The sequence below is a fragment of the Oncorhynchus gorbuscha genome, linkage group LG15, assembly GCF_021184085.1.
Source record: "Oncorhynchus gorbuscha isolate QuinsamMale2020 ecotype Even-year linkage group LG15, OgorEven_v1.0, whole genome shotgun sequence".
Lineage (NCBI taxonomy): Eukaryota > Metazoa > Chordata > Actinopteri > Salmoniformes > Salmonidae > Oncorhynchus > Oncorhynchus gorbuscha.
In genome coordinates this window covers 32,163,177-32,183,922 of record NC_060187.1, presented here as the reverse complement: position 1 = coordinate 32,183,922, position 20,746 = coordinate 32,163,177, and the positions used below count along the sequence as shown (strand labels likewise).

The window sequence follows — 20,746 nt, the reverse complement described above, 5'->3', positions numbered from 1 at the left end:
AGGTAGCTTCTTATAGGTCTATATCATAGAGCAGGGGTAGGCATTTTATTATCCCGAGGCCGAGGGCCACATCCCAATGTCAAATTCAGCGGAGGGTTGCACAGATTTGTTTCAGAACAATTTATTCTTCAAAAGGACATTTTAGATCGTAGTTCCAGGCGCAGATGCGATCCTGTGCTCAGGATGTGCCCTAAATTGAGGATTTGAATCACATGCCAGAAAATGATCCAACCCCTAACTGCCCCTGGGCTATCATTATATTCCTCCCACCAATTGTATTATATTTACAGTAAAGTCATTTCAATACTGACCTGAAGAGTAGTAAATGCATTGGTCATTATCAGTCTCTGATCCAACAGGTCAATGACATGTATGCTATTAATCAAAAGAATATTCGCTCTCTGGATAAATCTCGAACATTTTGACAAATCAAAAATATAAAAAGGACCTTAGAATTGTTCCAACATTTTATTTATATCAAGTTTAACACTGATGGGGAGAAATTCACAGTAATATACTATTAAATGTGAGTTTTAAATTAAAACAACAAAATGTTTACTCCCAGTAATAGAAATGCACGTTGTAGTGATATTTATACTTGGCCACAACATCATTGCAAAATCTGTCATCTGAAAACAAAAGCACAAGATATTTACAATTACACATTGCTGTATATCCGTTTCTTGACTGAGTAGTGCACTATACATAAAATATCTTTCACAAAAGGCACCAAGAACCATAGGAAAAACATTGCTGTATCCAGTGTCAAAAGAAAAATATATAATAATAATAAGTGAACCTCCCAGTGAAAATAAACTATTTCATGCTATTAGTCAAGAGGACCTTTGAATGACCAGAGGCACACTGAAGCTCATCTGCTGGATTAGATAGGTAGTGTACCACAATGGAATGAAATGTGAAAATATATTGGGCACTACTAGAGTTTATACTAAGATGAAATGCAATATACCAAGCAATGTCTACTATTATCATAGGCTTTATCCAGTGTACACTCAGGGTTCCGACAAACAGGGCCGAGACGTCTGTGCCTGACGCAGGGAAGAGCGAAGGGATGGATAAATTAAGTAGGCTTTATGGGACATCTTTTGAGTGCAGTCCCATTCCATCTTTTGTTTGCCTGAATGTGTGGGTTTTACATACCAGTGAACTTCTGGGAGAGCGCCATGATCCCCTTTTGATACACTAAGGGTGCCAACATCTCAAGTGGGGATTAGGGGAATTTTCAAACAGTTGAGGAGCACTCTGTTATAAGCAAGCTTTTTTTTGTTTTTGATTGCTTGATTCATTAGCCAAATTATTATTGAGAAATTATTGCAGACACAGGTGAAACTTGTTATTTGTGTACAATAGAACAAACAGGATGAAATTACATCCAGCAACTTGATATGGAAATGTTTGTGTAGAGATGAGACCTACTAAGGGATATCAAAACAGAAAACGTGCTTTAAGAATCCATTTTGTAAATTGACCAGAAGCATTGACTGATGTTGGTATTGAAATGATGACCAGACAACAATTAAACATGGCATCTTCTCAGAAAAGGAAGATAACAATACATAATACATTCATTTTGCAGATGTTCAGATGGGGTTGTGGAGGGAGCGGTGGGTCTCAGTCCTGTGTTAAACTTCCTACTGCGGTTTCTTTTTACACTCAAACACTTATCCAAGCAAATGTGACCTCACTTTTTCCTGGATATGAAATTAAGCAAATATTTACATAACATTTTTAAAATAGGTCTGTGCTTTTAATTAAAAAAAACAATAATTTAAAATTCAAGTTTATACATAAAGCCATTCCAAAGTTAAAACCAAATAATGTACAAATAAATCACTGATGTGCTAGAGACATACTGTAGTTTGTGATGAGATCAGTATTTTGTCAAGGATTAGTTGTATTTGCAGATTCTCAATCATTTAAGAAACTATAGGCACTGAGGGAAAGGGCCACAGGGAACTCAGCACTGTCCAAGGACACTTAGAAACTGTCCCAAACCACCTGCTCATGTACTACCCTGCACTCTCTTCGCTCTTCTCATAGGCTCCAAACATATAGCTAGGTCATGTGCAAGGGAATTTGGACATCAATATTGAAATGCTTACATTTTCTATTCAAATGTTGTGACATTGAAATAATCAAACCAAATGGCAGAGAAAGTAGACCTGATTATGTGGAACACTCATCGATGTCCCAGGTGACAATACTTTTGAACGGTGACATCCTGTCACAGGGACTCTTTTCATTGTTGCCAGGAGAATGAATGCATTATTCTCCACTTTGTTTCTTGGTTGAGTTACTAAATGACAGATACTCAAACTGACTTTGTTCTTTATCAACTCTGGGACTGAAAACGTTGCTGATATACTCCACATCCAGTTAAAAGAAAGGCCTTAAAACCTGGTGGAAAAGTTACAATTTGGGGCAAAACAATTATTTTTCTAGTTTGGTATCAACAATGTTTATGTTGAAAGAATAGAACATTGTTTTCCACTGGCATTTTTGAGAAAGAGTCAACTGTAAACAATAAGAGAAACAATGTGTAGTGATTTTCTGAGGTACTTCTGAGATTGTTCTCTGTCCCCAAAATGTTAATAGAACCAACAAAGGGAATACAGAAGGAAATGTTTGAAAGGGTCCGGAGGCTACCTCTGAACCACATCACTCATTTCCTTGATGCAGGTGTGCAAGTTGTCCAGAGCAGGGCTAGTCCCCGGACCACAGAATGCTCCTCCGCTTCCAGAGGTTGACGATGCCCGCAGCTCCTGCAAACTGAGCTCTAATTTGCCCACGGCCTCCCGGAAGGCGAACTTGTTCCGCATCTGTGGGATGCAGTCCACGTAGCCTGAGCAGTAGTCTAGCAGCTGGTGGGCAGCGTCTAGGACCTGGCTGCTGGAGGAGGGCTCAGGGCTGCTGTGGAGGGCACCTCTCAGGCACTCAGCACACTCCAGCAGAGCCCCCTTACTGATCGTCTCCGGTTGAACCCTCTCTGCCTGCTGCCGAGTCCGACGCAGAAGCTTAGAGCCACCAGAGGGGACTGTGGATGAGCCAGTGCTGGTGGCACCGTTAGCCATCTTCGTAGGGGTAGTGTTGTTGGCAGAGGAAGAAGAGGCTGAAGGAGGTGGAGGCACTTGTGGTGGCGGCACTGACGGTCTCCCTGTTCCAACTTCCCTTACTCGTCCCGGCCGTTTCACCCCATCACCATTGACCTCCACAGCCACCCCGGCCTGCTCCTCTCCATCCCCGCTGTAGGAGTGTCCAAGGAGGCGCAGAGTGGGAGGAGGAGGTGGGGCACATTTAGGCTTGACCAGCCGTGGTCGGTCCCGGTCCGCTTGATGCTCTGATAGTAGTTTGAAGCGGTTCCCCTGAGAGTCCATCCCCACCAGGTGCACATCGGCCGAGCCATGCTTGAGTGTGGGCGAGATCAGCACTGGAACCTTGTGGTTGTGTGGAGCCGCTGACAGGCCTGATCCCACTGTTTTGGAGGGGGACGACCATCCCTGACGGTCCTGTCCTCCTGCCTCCTGAACCTCCCTACCCCGTAGGGTCCCTGAGGGACAATATGAATCTGCTTCACTCCCAACGCCAGGAGCTCTCACCACCCCAGAGCTTCCCCCCACCACTCGGGGAAGCAGCTTGGCTTTAGGCCGGTCCCTGATCTGAGCTGTGCCCTCATCCATGTTACGGAGAAGGGACTCAGAGGTGTGTGCTGCCCCGTTCTCAGGCTGCGAGGTGGTGGAGGCAGTGCGCTCTAGAGGAGGCTTACTGCGGTTCCTGGGTAAAGTCAGAGCCATCCTCTCAAAGTCAGGCAGCCCTGCAGACATGGAGGAGGTGGAATTGGACCTGGGGAAGGGCTTGGTTCCCCCACCCCCTTCCTCGGTCCCAGTGGACTTGCCAGTCCGTAGCCCTAAGGTCTTTTTGATGAGGCGGGGGGTGAAGAAGCCTGCCAGACCTGCCCAGCTGCTGCTACTACTGCCCACCTGTGAGGGCGGCGCCCCAGAGGTGTGGTTGGCAGAGGCCTTTTGTCCAAAAGTGGCTCCACAGCAGCGTGACTGGACGTGGTTCCCCTCTCCGTGGGACGGTGAAAAGCCCAGGCCATCTGCCTGGGGAAGGGGGGGAGGAGGGGCGCTAAAGCCAGTCGTGGGCTCATACTTCTTGTGAGGCTGGGTCTCCATCTCCCTGAACGAGCTGCTCCTCTTGGGCGGCGTAGGCAGGCTCTGCTGCAGCTGGGAGGAGGGAGAGTTGGAGGAAGACTTCTTCTTCATGAAGGAACTGAAGAAGCCAGCCTTGCGGTCCCGTGTGAACGTGGTCTCCTTGGAGTCCTCCAAGAGACTGCTGGGGGATTTGTCCCTCTGTTTCCGAGGCAGAGCAGGAGAGCTGCCTGACCGGCCATCCCCTGCCAGCAGAGTGGCTGCCAGCCCTGCAGAGAACAGAGGACAAGGAGTCAAACAGGTACCAGACCTACAGAGAACAGAGGACAGGGAGTCAAACAGGTACCAGACCTACAGAGGACAGGGAGTCAAACAGGTACCAGACCTGCAGAGAACAGAGGAAAGGGAATTAAACAGGTACCAGACCTACAGAGGACAGAGAGTTAAACAGGTACCAGACCTACAGAGAACAGAAAACAGGGAGTTACAGGTACCAGACCTGCAGAGAACAGAGGAAAGGGAGTTAAACAGGTACCAGACCTACAGAGAACAGAAAACAGGGAGTTACAGGTACCAGACCTACAGAGAACAGAGGAAAGGGAGTTAAACAGGTACCAGACCTGCAGAGAACAGAGGAAAGGGAGTTAAACAGGTACCAGACCTACAGAGAACAGAAAACAGGGAGTTACAGGTACCAGACCTACAGAGAACAGAGGAAAGGGAGTAAAACAGGTACCAGACCTGCAGAGAACAGAGGAAAGGGAATTAAACAGGTACCAGACCTACAGAGGACAGAGAGTCAAACAGGTACCAGACCTGCAGAGAACAGAGGAAAGGGAATTAAACAGGTACCAGACCTACAGAGGACAGAAAACAGGGAGTTACAGGTACCAGACCTACAGAGAACAGAGGAAAGGGAGTTAAACAGGTACCAGACCTGCAGAGAACAGAGGAAAGGGAGTTAAACAGGTACCAGACCTGCAGAGAACAGAGGAAAGGGAGTTAAACAGGTACCAGACCTACAGAGAACAGGGAGTTAAACAGGTACCAGACCTACAGAGAACAGAGGAAAGGGAGTTAAACAGGTACCAGACCTACAGAGAACAGAGGAAAGGGAGTTAAACAGGTACCAGACCTACAGAGAACAGAGGAAAGGGAGTTACAGGTACCAGACCTACAGAGAACAGAGGAAAGGGAGTTAAACAGGTACCAGACCTACAGAGAACAGAAAACAGGGAGTTACAGGTACCAGACCTGCAGAGAACAGAGGAAAGGGAGTTAAACAGGTACCAGACCTGCAGAGAACAGAGGAAAGGGAGTTAAACAGGTACCAGACCTACAGAGAACAGGGAGTTAAACAGGTACCAGACCTACAGAGAACAGGGAGTTAAACAGGTACCAGACCTACAGAGAACAGGGAGTTAAACAGGTACCAGACCTACAGAGAACAGGGAGTTAAACAGGTACCAGACCTACAGAGAACAGAGAACAGGGAGAAACAGGTACCAGACCTACAGAGAACAGAGAGTTAAACAGGTACCAGACCTACAGAGAACAGGGAGTTAAACAGGTACCAGACCTACAGAGAACAGAGGACAGGGAGAAACAGGTACCAGAGAACAGAGAACAGGGAGTTAAACAGGTACCAGACCTACAGAGAACAGGGAGTTAAACAGGTACCAGACCTACAGAGAACAGAGAGTTAAACAGGTACCAGGGCTGCGGTCTCTTATCAACACTCATTACACCATTTATTCAACATCAAATCTGAATCTCACAGGCTGGCTGCCAATTTGCTTTGATTACAGCCATATCCTCCCTCTCCAGAGCCATTCCTGTTTCAATAACTTTGTGGTGACAGCTTGTACTGGAGATGCGAAGCGGCTCTGTATGTGTAATATATGAGCGCCAGAGTGAGAAAGGCACCAGCCTGAGTCAGAGAAATGAGTGAGAGTATAAGGGTTGACAGGAACATAAATTGCCTTTGGTTTTTACACAAGAAAACATGCAATAAAACATGGCAAAAACCATATAAAATATGATCTGCTTTTAATTGAGGTATTGGTACATACGTATGCAGTGATTCTTAGTGATCTTTAGAGTTGTGTGTGTTGTGTGGGGAGGATGCAACAGACAGAGACCAGAGGATTACAATTCAAACCCTCAATCGTCATGTTAATAAAAAAGATGGCAAACATGAGCGCAGACATGAGCGCAGACATGAGCGCAGACATGAGCGCAGACATGAGCGCAGACATGAGCGCAGACATGAGCGCAGACATGAGCGCAGACATGAGCGCAGACATGAGCGCAGACATGAGCGCAGACATGAGCGCAGACATGAGCGCAGACATGAGCGCAGACATGAGCGCAGACATGAGCGCAGACATGAGCGCAGACATGAGCGCAGACATGAGCGCAGACATGAGCGCAGACATGAGCGCAGACATGAGCGCAGACATGAGCGCAGACATGAGCGCAGACATGAGCGCAGACATGAGCGCAGACATGAGCGCAGACATGAGCGCAGACATGAGCGCAGACATGAGCGCAGACATGAGCGCAGACGCATACAAACAGCTCCCTGCAGCCCTTCAGGTAAGGGAGGAAGATAGAGAGAGGATTGAGAATGCCTTTAATCCAAACTCTTTCTCTGGTGTGATTGTGTAATGGCACCACCTGTGGTGACTACTGGGTGAGGTGTTCCTGTGACAGCAGCCCTTGTCCTCAGTCTACAGGCATGGTGGCGGGCAAGGCAGGTACCTGAGGGGCTGTGGGTGCTGGCTGTGTGTGTCTCCTGCCTGCAATCCAGACCCCCCTCGATGTTCTCCTTGTTCTCCGTATGCTTCTTGAGCGTGCGCGACTTGGAGGGCAACAGGGGCATGTCGTGGCTGAAGGAGTGTGGTGACGGGCCGTGGCCAGAGGAGGCCATCTTACACAGCTCCTCTGCTACCTCTACAGAGAGAGAGGGAGCCACAGGAAAGGAATGCTTAATGAAGTGGACATTTACATTAGACCGTTATACACATTGAATCCTTTGCTAGAAATAGTAGTACTGCATTAACTGGAATAACTGAATAAATCAATGCTGAGTTTATAATGGTTCTCTGAAAGCCCTTCGTTCTCCCTGTACTCCCCTCACCTCAGTTCAGCCTGCCCTTTCCTCATCCTCACTCAAATATCATCCTCCGTCTCTCCTGAGGCACCAGGCATGCTGTACCACTCTGAAAAAGCCCTACAGGAGATGTTTACGCATCATTAATGGCCATTATCTCTCTTATGTCCACAAATGCATCCGCTTTAGTGCCAAAACTGACAGGCTTGAATAGTCAGGTAGCAGAAGGAAATGCTTCCAAGAGAAGTGTATCTGACCGTGTTTCAGCCATGAGGGTAGTAATGTGACTGTGTCGTATCTGACCGTGTTTCAGCCATGAGGGTAGTAATGTGACTGTGTTTCAGTCCGTATGAGGGTAGTAATGTGACTGTGTCATATCTGACGTGTTTCAGACATGAGGGTAGTAATGTGATTGTGTCGTATCTGACCGTGTTTCAGACATGAGGGTAGTAATGTGAATGTGACCATGAGGGTAGTAATGTGACTGTGTCCTATCTGACCGTGTTTCAGACATGTGTCGTATCTGACCGTGTTTCAGCCATGAGGGTAGTAATGTGACTGTGTCCTATCTGACCGTGTTTCAGCCATGAGGGTAGTAATGTGACTGTGTCCTATCTGACCGTGTTTCAGACATGAGGGTAGTAATGTGACTGTGTCATATCTGACCGTGTTTCAGACATGAGGGTAGTAATGTGACTGTGTCGTATCTGACCGTGTTTCAGACATGAGGGTAGTAATGTGACTGTGTCGTATCTGACCCTGTTTCAGACATGAGGGTAGTAATGTAACTGTCGTACAAGTACCTTCAGAGATGCTGGAATCGTGGAACATGGTCTCAAAAGCCTGGTGGGTCTCGGCAAACGAGGGTCGGTCCAACGGGCTCCATTGCCAGCCTGATATCACACCAAAACAAAGTTAATGTTATTTCTTACTCCATTGACAATTTAGGTTATAGAGTTTCTATGCAGGACATACGTGAATGGATGATCGTGCGAGGGACTGTGTGTGTGTACTGTGTGTGTGTGTACTAAGTGTGGTGCCCATACTCACAGGCTCTCATCAGCTCGTGGACCTTGGGCGGACAGCCCTCTGGCTGCTCCATGCGGTAGCCCTTCTCCAGCAGGTCGTATACCTGAGACAGGTCGATCCCTGGGTACGGAGACATACCGTACGTCGCTATCTCCCACAGCAGCACACCGAAAGCTGAAGGACGAGAGACCATCATAGGATGAGAAACACGCTAACACGAATGTTAACTGATTTAGTACACGTGATGACTGAAAATCTGTCTCTGACTCACCCCACACATCAGACTTGATAGAAAAGGTGTTGAAGGCCAGGCTCTCGGGGGCGGTCCACTTGATGGGGAACTTGGCTCCGGCGTGGGCTGTGTACGTGTCCCCAGTCATCAGCCTGCTCAGCCCAAAGTCAGCCACCTTCACCACACTGTTCTCCCCCACCAGACAGTTCCTGGCTGCCAGGTCCCGGTGGATGAAGTTCTTCTTCTCCAGGTACTCCATGGCAGAGGAGATCTGCGTGGCCATGTAGAGCAGCACCACTGCGTTCACCTCCTCCCGGTCACACTCCCTCAGGTAGTCTAACAGGTTGCCGTGGGGCATGTACTCTGTCACGATGTAGAAGGGAGGCTCCAACGTACACACACCTGGACAGAGGCAAGCCAGAGGTCAGAGGTAACTACAGCCGGTAGATATCCCATGTGCTGTTAGTAAGTGGAGCTGTACTGTGAGCAGCACTGACCTAGCAGCTGCACCAGGTTGGGATGTTTCACCTCCTTCATGACTGCTGCCTCTTTCAGGAACTCCTCCACCTCCATAGTGTCCTCCTGGAAGACAAACAAGCAGAAAGGTCAATATTCACTGGATTCATTCAATATCTTAGTATCAGGATACCAAGGTGAGCAGAACAAGTTAAACTGTGAATAAACATATCTCCAACAGTAGTCGTTGCCCCCATTGAGTTTCATGTTGATGTAATAGCACATTTCACCAGCAGATGGTGACCATCAACCACTAAATACCACATCCCATTTATATTACATGATCCCATAGAGGATTTCACAAAATAGACAAACAAAAAGATGGAGATTTTACATGCGTCCACCAATCTTTATAGAGAGACCAACCTTGAGTGTTTTGACCGCGACGGTGAGGTTGTATTTCTTCCAGACTCCCACGTACACCTCTCCGTACTGCCCCCCTCCCAGCTTGTGCTTCATGGTGATGTCGGTGCGCTCCATCTCCCACTTGTCGTGGATGGGTGACACACCGTAGACGGTGGGCTTGTTGCACTTGGGTGCCGGGTAGTGGAGCGTGGTGACCAGGCCATCGGCCACGGTGGAGTGGTGGTGGACCAGTTCAGCCAGGGTGCTGAAGCGGCTCTCTGCTGTGACGTAAACCTTAGGACAGAAAGACAGACAGGGGTCAGCACCGTGGGGAGAAACAAAGAGATGGCCAACAGAGACAGAGCAGGAAAATTAGCAGGGGCAGAGTAGTTTCACAACAAAAGTGAAGAAAAGGATGAGAGACAGCCCATCTGTAGGTCCCAGACACTAGCTACCTTGCCATCTGAGGCGGTGTTGATGCGGTAGTGGTAGACACGCCCCTCGTAGCGCAGGGAGATGGACAGCTGTCCTGGGCTGCTCTCGCTCTCCCGGACCAGGAAGCTGCCGTTGATGAGGCTGCTTAGCAGGTATTCTGCAGCGCTGCGCGAAACGGGCCCGTGGTACCAGCTGTGCTTCTCCAGGCTGTTGACGGGCGTGATGTAGTTGCTTGGCACCCAGCCCTGGCCATTCTTGGAACGCACCTCGCTCCACTCCCCATTCTGGTTGTAGCCGAGCACCCTCAGCTTCTCACCTGGGCAGAGAGGGACAGGCATACAGTCACGTAAAAGGACATCATCTTCAAACATTTAGAGACACTTTAGGACATTAGCACCCCTTGAAGTTGTTGGTTCCTTCATAGGGTTTAAATGGCCCCCATTGATGCTTCATTTAATACAGTCCCAAAAAGTAGGTCTGGGCTACGCATGTAGTGACTTGGACTGCTGCTTTGTTTGTGTCCTATGAGGTCAACGGTGGAGACGGGAGGGAGTGCCTCTTAAATAGAGACAGAGAATGCAGTACTATAGAGGAGCTGTGTGTCTGTGTAGCTGAAACACGCCCTGGCTGTCCGGCAGCTCCCTGCAGCCCTTCAAAGCTGCTCCCAGTGAGAGGATAATGACAGTGAGCTGTTATGGCAGCGACAAGACACGGCCTGGAGAGGGGACAGGGAGCGCCGCCAAGCTTTCTGCAACTTAACCTCTCTTCTCTCTCTCACCCTCCTACTCGCTCTCCCTGTACATCATGGGCTGAGCTGAACATGCTGCAGACTCAATACCCTCTGGTGCCACAGAGGATATAGCTACAAGCTTTATTGACACTGGACAGCCGGGGAGGCAGAAAAACATTGGGCTGGCCTAACCAGTCACACTAGACAGTTTCCTCTGCGACACACCGTGGGGAGCCAGAGACCTCTGGGTGGAAACACAATGTCAGGCAGCCTGCGGTGGACATTACTGGTCTGAGACATGGCATTGATCTGAGGCATGGCATTGATCTGAGACATGGCATTGATCTGAGGCATGGCATTGGTCTGAGGCATGGCATTGGTCTGAGGCATGGCATTGGTCTGAGGCATGGCATTGGTCTGAGGCATGGCATTGGTCTGAGGCATGGCATTGGTCTGAGACATGGCATTGGTCTGAGGCATGGCATTGATCTGAGGCATGGCATTGATCTGAGGCATGGCATTGATCTGAGGCATGACATTGATCTGAGGCATGGCATTGATCTGAGGCATGGCATTGATCTGAGGCATGGCATTGATCTGAGGCATGGCATTGATCTGAGGCATGGCATTGATCTGAGGCATGGCATTGATCTGAGGCATGGCATTGATCTGAGGCATGGCATTGATCTGAGGCATGGCATTGATCTGAGGCATGGCATTGATCTGAGACATGGCATTGATCTGAGACATGGCATTGATCTGAGACATGGCATTGATCTGAGACATGGCATTGATCTGAGTCATGGCATTGATCTGAGACATGGCATTGATCTGAGACAGCGATTAAGGACCGGCAGGGCCGCCAAGTCACTCTCTGATCACCCAGCAGCTGGATAAACCCTACTGGGTTTATGCACCTGTTATTATTACAGTTGAAAGGATTCCACATTAAAAGTGCATTAGAGCCTAACAAGGGTGTGGGGAGGGCAAGCCTGCCTGCTTCTCCCTTGGCCATGCAGTGACTCACAGTCTAAACATTAGCTCCATCTCAGGCAGCAGCAATGGGGCGACTGGTGAAGGCAGGCATCGGCTTAAGATATTTCTCCATCTTTAGCTAATGATATTATATCTGTTAATTAAAAAGTCATGACTCTCCAAAATATTATGATTTTAAGCGCATTACCCAGGAGACAGCTCTTTGATCAGCAAACTGCTGTTGGGGAACACAGGGACACAGATTAAATAAAAAGGGAAAGTAGAACAAGGATTGGAATAAACAAACATAGTTCACTGGAGGGTACCAAGGTACTGTATTTTAGAGGAAATCTCCTGAAGAACTGACCTCCCCTGCAGAAGGTAGGGGCCCCATACCTCGAAGCAAACCATCTTTAGATAAGGAGTGGTTTGCGATGATGCAGGGTGAGGAAATGAAACCAGGTTATCTATTGGGACGGCAGCTATTGATAAAAATCTTTGTCAGAATACATACCTTTCGTAATGCTCAGCGTGTTGTCGCCACTGGCAACAAAGTCATAAAGTGCAACAAAGAGGTTAGGGTCGCTTTCGGCAGCACCCAGCAAGTTCTCCTTGGAGCTCCAGCGCACCGCTTCCGTCAATGCTGCCGAGTCCAGGCCGAAGGGTCGGTGGAGGGCCTCTGGAGGGAGGGAAAGGGAGCGATAGAGAAAGAAAGTGGTTGGTGAATGGGTCAGTGAAAGTCAAGCGGCCTAAAAATATCTGTTGAAATCTCACCTTCAAAATACATAAACCACATGAGTGCCCCAGATATGCCTAACAAAACATGTACCTACCTTTTAGGGACCCCAAACATGCATCCCTTTCCAATGCCCACCTATGTTTTGCTTAAATTCTTTATTTCACCCAAAAATCAGTTTCTGTTCCTTTAACAATCTGCACTAATCAACTGTGAAATAGGCTACCATTTACCAGTGCTAGCTTAATATCAATAGCTGTCCAATTAATAGCCAGCTGGAGTCTACCAACATAAACAGAAAGAGCTAAGTTGGGCCCGTCCACATTCGTTACCTCCGTGTAGGGCCGGCATGTCAGCCTAACCCACTCTTCCTCAAAACTGCTGCTGGGTTGAAGGGTCCTCAAATACATACTCTGCATGTCCACGCTCAACATTGACTCGCTTCACTTTCCAAACACACTAATCTGAGATCTGAGGAGTAGGTCCTACAGGAAGTCACTACTTTCTTCTTCCCTGCCTGTATGTAAAGAGTGTAGTAGCTGTGGGGAGGGGCTCGGTCGTGTGGGCGTGGTGACCCACAGACACCAACATGCCTGAGCCTCAATAACTCCTTAACAGCTGCCAACAAACTCTAAAGCATGTCTGGGCAGCTGCTGAGTGGGACTTACCCACTGTTAGGGAGAGAGGGAGACGAGTGAATTAAAGACAGGTAGAGGTAGAGGATGAAAGAGGCATTGAAAAGAAAGTCGAGAGTTGGCATAAAAGGTATGTAAAAAACAAAACAATGATTGCAAAGTTAAACTATACAACTGTATGCACAAAGATTACTTTCACTCCGTTACCGTGGAATTACCCCAATACAACTAAGGAATGACTGGCTACACCAAAGTTGAAGTGATACATCTAGAGTACAGTAAGTGACTGGCACCATCAGTGTCAGTCTGTGGTGGTCAGTAGCTAATGTTACAGTAAATATCATTTCTGAAAGGCGTCATCCCTTCCTAATTACACTTCCTGGGTCGTTCCAACTCAAAAAGCACAAGGAAGAGGATTTTGACACCCAGATTGTTTTGGAATAGTTTCTGTAGTCAGTAACAGATACAATTAACATTCATGAAACATTTTGTTAAAATATAATTTGATATGAGAAATTAAGCTAATTGATGGCACCCAAATTGGCCATATTAATATCTAATATTCAGATAATATTCAATAAATATAATACCAAACATCTTCCTAGCTATTTCTTCCGTGGGTGGCTTTTGGCCATTTTTTTGGGACGATAAGACGTGATAAGAAGATTTACTTTGACATTTTAAACAAAAAACAATTTTTGCAAAGTTAAACAAACCATACAACTCTGTGCACAAGGACTACTTAACGATTTCCATTGTAAACGTTACATAAACATTTACTTGAAGAACAGTGCAGATGCAAAGTTTGGTAACAGAATGACGGCAAAACCGGCAAACCGTCATTCTGTTACCAAACTTCGCATCTGCTGCACTGTTGTTCATTGCCATCCTTGGTTTTTGTTTGACATACATTTTAAAGTCTCAGTGTCACTCTGTTACAGTGGAATTGCCCAAAAACAATAGCGTCTGAGAAGTTAAAGGGATAGTTCACAGCAGTTTATGGACAAGGTACGACAGCAATCCATGCTTTGGTATTGTTTCTCTGGCACGGTTTCCACATGTTAAAGTTTTAGCATTTGTGGCACAAATCCCATTTAAGTCATTGGACAAATATTATAATTTTTCACACATCATGTCCAAAAGTATCTAAACTGTATTGTGAAGCTCAACAAAGTCACTGATAGATGATTTGAACATGATGCGCAAAAAAATGATATTATTGGTCCCATGGCTTGAATGGGATTTGTTCCAAATGCTAAAATGTTAAACTAAACCAGAAAATGGATCGCGGTCATCCTTTGTTGATAGACTGCATACAGGGTAAGGAAACCAATATGGCATTTTGGTGAACTTACCCTTTAAGATATACACTGTGTAAGACTAAGTTGAATTAAAGCTTAACCTCAACTATGAAGTCCTGCATCTTTTATTTTTTTATTTCACCTTTATTTAACCAGGTAGGCTAGTTGAGAACAAGTTCTCATTTACAACTGCGACCTGGCCAAGATAAAGCATAGCAGTGTGAACAGACAACACAGAGTTACACATGGAGTAAACAATTAACAAGTCAATAACACAGTAGAAAAAAAGAGTCTATATACATTGTGTGCAAAAGGCATGAGGAGGTAGGCGAATAAAAAGTTGATCAAATGACCCAGATCTCCAAATCCAGCCTAATGAGTGTCACACGTGGAATAGGGAGTAAAACAGGAAACACACTGAACTATTAAAAGTACACATTGCTCCATTCTAAACACACAGAACAACTAAAGTACACATTGCTCCATTCTAAACACACAGAACAACTAAAGTACACATTGCTCCATTCTAAACACACAGAACTACTAAAGTACACATTGCTCCATTCTAAAAACAACTAAAGTACACATTGCTCCATTCTAAACACACAAAACAACTAAAGTACACATTGCTCCATTCTAAACACACAGAACTACTAAAGTACACATTGCTCCATTCTAAACACACAGAACTACTAAAGTACACATTGCTCCATTCTAAACACACAGAACTACTAAAGTACACAATGCTCCATTCTAAACACACAGAACTACTAAAGTACACATTGCTCCATTCTAAACACACAGAACTACTAAAGTACACAATGCTCCATTCTAAACACACAGAACTACTAAAGTACACAATGCTCCATTCTAAACACACAGAACTACTAAAGTACACATTGCTCCATTCTAAACACACAGAACTACTAAAGTACACAATGCTCCATTCTAAACACACAGAACTACTAAAGTACACATTGCTCCATTCTAAACACACAGAACTACTAAAGTACACATTGCTCCATTCAGCAAGCAAACTACACAGTACACTACATGGCAGCAGTATAGTTAATCTGTCAGGACATCTCTTAAGGACATTAAACTGGCCTAGGATAGGATAAGTATTCCCCCCCCCTTTAAGATTTAGATGCACTATTGTAAAGTGACTGTTCCACTGGATGTCATAAGGTGAATGCACCAATTTGTAAGTCGCTCTGGATAAGAGCGTCTGCTAAATGACTTAAATGTAAATGTAAATGTAGTGGTCAGGTGTGACTCTGCCCTGTCTAGAGCTGATGCTCTCCCACCTTTGTTCCCCACCAGCATATGATGCAGGTCTGTCGCTGTCAACTGGCTCAGCCACAGCTCCCAGTACATCTTCCACTTATTCCCAGTCAGCCAGGGCAATCCCAGTACAGATGCCTGGCCCAGTCAGCAAGGACAATCCCAGCCAGTCGCAATCCCAGTACAGACTTCTGACGAGTTCCCTCTCTTAAAACGTCTCCATAGAGGGACTGGGTGGGAGGGGGAGGGGCTCGCTGTGGTGTAGGTCTCTTGAGGAACAGAGCAGAGCGAGGGGTAGGGGCAGTCTTGAGGTCAACAGCAGATGGCTGTTGCTGAGATGCCACTTGCTGAGACACACTCATAGCCTCCAGGGGGAGGCTAAACAGACTGATGGGGGGGCAACAGGCACTACAACTGCTACAGGCCCTGAATTTCCTAAATGTCAGAACAACACTGCTCAAGCATATCACACTATTACAAATATTTTTATTCAGTCAGCCTCAAGCCTATTTTTAACTGAGAAAGACTCAGAAAACAGCTAAATGTATTAATTCAATCAGTCCAATTTTTTTAATAAATTAAGATTGATCTTTGAATAAGAGTTTGGTCAATCAATGTTGAATGAAATATAGCTGATCCCTGAAATATTAACAACTAAACAACAACCACCGTTTGGCAAAACCATGTAAAAGGTTCCATAGCTGGCGGCCCGCGGGCCAAAATTTGCCCCCCCAAGTTGTGAGCAGTAAAAGTAATAATTATACAGTACCAGTCAAAAGTTGGCACACAACTAGTCATTCAAAGGGTCATTGTTCTGTTGAAAAAATGTCATAAAAATTATAGTCCCACTAAGCGCAAACCAGATGTGATGGTGTATCGCTGCAGAATGCTGTGGTAGCCATGCTGGTTAAGTGTGCCTTGAATTCTAAATAAATCACTGACAGTGTCACCAGCAAAGCACCATCACACCACCTCCTCTATGCTTCACGGTAGGAACCGCACATGCAGAGATCCGCTCACCAACTCTGCATCTCACAAAGACCAAAAGGACAGATTTCCACCAGTCTAATGTTCATGTTTCTTGGACTAGAAAGACTTCTGATTGGTGTCTTTTAGTACGGGTTTCTTTGTAGAAATCCAACCATGATGCCCTGATTCATGCAGTCTCCTTTGAACAGTTCGTGTTCAGATGTGTCTGTTACTTGAACTCTGTGAATCATTTATTTGGGCTGCAATTTCTGAGGCTGGTAAATAATGAACTTATCCTCTGCAGCAGAGTTAACACGTGGTTTTCCTTTCCTGTGGCGTCCTCATAAGAGCCAGTTTCATCATAGCGCTTGATGGTGTTTGTGACTACACTTGAATAAACGTTCAAAGTTCTTAATTTTACACATCGACTGACCTTCATGTCTTAAAGTAATGATGGACTGTCGTTTCTCTTTGCTTATTTGAGCTGTTCTTGCCATAATATGGATTTGGTCTTTTACCAAATAGGGCTATTGTTTTGTATACCACCCCTACCTTGTCACAACACAACTGATTGGCTCAAACATTAAGAAGGAAGAAATTCCACAAACAGTAAAAATAAAGAAAAGCCCTGGAATGAGAAGGTGTATCCAAACTTTTGAATGGTACTCTATATATTTTGGACATAAGACAGTAAAAATACCAACTCTGTTCCAAGTATTCCGCGCATAATAGAGAGATACATGTATTTGTGGCACAAATACATGGTTGACTATTCCTCAGTGAAGCTGTTTACAACTTGAGATTGACCCACACCAGTTGGTATGTCATGCATGAGGTACGTCGTGTGCCTGTCAGTGTGCCTGTATGGGTGCGTGTGCACATGTGTGTGTGCCTTTGTGCGGTTGCAGAGGGCTGAGGACTGTGAGCAGGGACTTGACCAGTGTTTGGGTATGAGCAGCAGGCACAGTTCCAGCCCCAGACAGCTGAGACAGTGGTGCCCCTCCAGTTCTGCTTCAGCTCAATGGGCATATTGAGAGAGCGACCCCCCTGGTCACCCTACCCCACCCTCTACCACTCCTGCAGCTGTTGGTAGAGTCTGTCCAGGCAAGTGGCAGCTGAACCAGCCACCTCTGCACCCTCCCAATCCCTGTGCAGGACCACATGTGAATCCTTTCACTGTGCCCTGTCAGAATAGATAGCTTATCCCAACACATGACCAGGCCTCAGTCAGTGTAAAACAGTTAGCTAGTTATGAGTATTACAAGGAGACACCACTTGAAACCATCTAAACCACAAGCAGTATTATGCACTACTGCCCGCTGGCCTGGGAATATCTTTAGCCACAGAGCAAAACAAAGCAACATCATGGCTATAAATACCTCCTGAATGATCACAGCTTTCAGATAGAGAGCTGGAGGAAATGTTAACAATAAGCTGAGACAATGTCACGGATGAGAGGCACACAACACAAGACAAATCCTGTCGCTGCCGGGCCAAAACAGCCAGAGAATTAATGTGGGATGAACACAGACAGACAGGCCTTTAGTCAGAGGAACAGTGGATCAGAACAGACAGACAGACCTTTAGCTGGAGGACCAGTGGGTCAGAACAGACAGACATGCTTTTAGCTGAACAGACATGGACTGCAGAGGACAGTGCCACTTCAACTCCACTCTGAAGAGGGCAGTTGTACAGACAGAGATCCCCATGCAGCAGTCTAGTGGAGAGGCTAAGTGGCTGAGGAGAGGCAGAGTTGGCAGTAGCCATCTGTTGTTGTTAACGAGGACACATAAATGACCCATTCACATCAAATCACAACAGTGGGGAGTCTATCTCTGGGTGTTGGTTTGATTAGGAAAAGTGGATTGTCATCCTTAATTGATTACCTCCAGGCAAAGTGAGCATTAGTATCAACTTGACAAGTCTTCCATGCAACCGGATTTCAGCACAGCAGGGGCTAATAATATTCTTCCAGAGTTGAGTTACATTGTTCAACAGCACTGCTGGGGAAAGCATTTAGAACAATAAACACAACCCCAAAAAAACAGAGACAATTCTAAATCACGAAACCTTCCTTAAAAACACAGATCACCCAACTATTGAATTAGGCCAACACATTTAGGAAACACACTCACAATTACCATAATTGATTCCCAACTTTTCCTAATCAGGGGGATTAAAATGAATAGCTGAAGTTTGATCCAGACACATTTGAGGGGCTTTAGAAGTGGTGATGGTTGTACAAACCATAATGGAAGAGGACAGCACCAGAGCCCTTTAGTTCTGGCCAGCGCCTTAGCTGTGCTAGTAATACGCCTTACGGGCAGGACCCCCCCTACTCATCTACATCCTATTCCCATAAATGTCAGTGAGAAAATAATGTACCATTTATCTATAGCCTGTGCTCCACTAGGCATACAGCAATTACAGACTGGACAGTGTAAATCAGTCACCCTAATAATGGGGCTCTAGCCCATCGCCTGCCCACCATGGCCCTTTAATTGGTTAATGTAGAGTAAGTGCGTCCCTCCACGCTCACTCACAACACAGTAAGTATTGGTCTATATAACTCTCTGCAGTGGACTAGAGGAAGGCCATCCACAATGCCTCACATTCTGCCTTTAATCTTCCTCTTCAGGATGCACATAGTGAGGCTGAAAAATATTCCATCCATGTTCATGTTGATGTTTGTGTGAGCAAAACCAAAATACAACACCACACTATTATTGTCTCAATTAACTCCTGCAAAATGCTAAGTTACAGTATTGTTAGTTTGGAACAATGAAAAGTGATGAGTGGAAAATTAAGTCACTTGAAAGTCATGGCATTTGGCATGCCTCCATAGATGTGCCTGCTCCTTCTGTTTACTACAAACATTTCAAGAGAACCTCTATTTTGTAACATGTGTGCAGCTCATTGGTTCACTAAGTTTGTACTACCTGAAGTACTTGTTCTTCCTGGTCTGGCAGTAGTCTACCGTTATGTTGTGCTGGGCTGGGCTCTGTGACACAGCAGAATGGTGGAGGTATGATTGGCATCATCCACCATAAGGATACGATCCAGCAGATCCCAAGAGAGGCTCAGACAGGCAGACCGATAGGAGGGTCTTTCCCAATCGGATGGGGTGATATTGTAACTAACTAATCACCACTCATCAGCATCACTCAGGAGAAGAGTCCCTGTTCCTGAGAATCTATTCTAGACACAGTGTTTACTGGTTCACTGTTTCTGAGAACCTGTCCCAGTCAGTGTTTCCCCCACCAGGGCCAAAGGCAGACCCTCCCAGTCACTCTCCCATTGACACAACAAAGACCTGGGTGGAATGCCAGAACAGAACACCATGAGTGATGCTCACTTTACATCCTCCTCTTCATCTCAGAGAACAAATGACAGGTTTGAAGCCAGAGATCCTCCTACCTTCTCCCTTATAGTACCGAGTCCCCACCTGCCTTTAACACAATAACATGCTTAGCCACAGGCTCTTTCAAGAGTAAACGTGTAAAGTACTCTAAGAGGTTGTGTGGTGGGGTATGAAAGCAGGAGAAACCTAAGAGCATTGATTAATATGAACCTACCAGATTCCTGTAGAGAAGATGACTAACCCTGGCTAACCCAACCTAGCCAGGATCCAGGTGATGACACAGGTTCAATTGGTGGGAAGTATTTCATAAGATGAGTCTGAGCTTTCTGGTTTTAGGGGGCTTTCACACCGAATTGGTTTTGAGAGGTTTTTCTGAACTTTGGTGCGTTTACCCACTTAGTTAAGTTAGTTTGGACTGGTGTGAACATTATTCGCACTCAGGAGTGAACTAAACGCACCGTGGTTCACCCAGAAAGGGTGGTCTCTGTCAGATTCAATTCGTAAATCCGACCACAAGTCTATTCTCCCGATTCCTGCGTACAAGCAAAAATTAAAGCAGGAAGCACCAGTGACTCTGTCTATAAAAAAAGTGGTCAGATGAAGCAGATGCTAAACTACAGGACTGTTTTGCTATCACAGACTGGAACATGTTCCGGGATTCTTCCGATGGCATTGAGGAATACACCACACCAGTCACTGGCTTTATCAATAAGTGCATCGAGAACGTCCACCCCACAGGGACTGTACGTACGTACCCCAACCAGAAGCCACGGATGACAGGCAACATTCGCACTGAGCTAAAGTGTAGAGCTGCCGCTTTCAAGGTGCGGAAATATAACACCGAAGCTTACAAAAAAATAATGCTATGCCCTGCAACGAACCATCACTAAGGCAAAGCGTCAATACAGGGCTAA

At 46.1% G+C, this 20,746-nt stretch overlaps 1 protein-coding gene across 4 annotated transcripts in view; it reads right to left on the bottom strand.

The window, feature by feature from the left end:
* Positions 1–449: 449 nt before the first annotated feature.
* Positions 450–20,746, bottom strand: part of LOC123996941 (tyrosine-protein kinase ABL2-like) — a 37,799-nt gene continuing 17,502 nt past the window's right edge. For 2 of the 4 annotated variants that reach the window (XM_046300813.1, XM_046300814.1), the window contains 9 exons: positions 12,061–12,225; positions 9,862–10,157; positions 9,428–9,700; positions 9,043–9,127; positions 8,585–8,947; positions 8,335–8,487; positions 8,088–8,177; positions 6,933–7,124; positions 450–4,438 (listed from right to left, as the gene is read on the bottom strand). In XM_046300813.1, the coding sequence (XP_046156769.1) occupies positions 2,664–4,438; positions 6,933–7,124; positions 8,088–8,177; positions 8,335–8,487; positions 8,585–8,947; positions 9,043–9,127; positions 9,428–9,700; positions 9,862–10,157; positions 12,061–12,225 (3,392 nt within the window). In that variant the 3' untranslated portion in view covers positions 450–2,663. Of the gene's footprint in view, positions 4,439–6,932; positions 7,125–7,311; positions 7,405–8,087; positions 8,178–8,334; positions 8,488–8,584; positions 8,948–9,042; positions 9,128–9,427; positions 9,701–9,861; positions 10,158–12,060; positions 12,226–12,614; positions 13,600–20,746 lie in introns of those variants that run through there. The other 2 variants (XM_046300815.1, XM_046300816.1) reach the window with 2 other exon arrangements.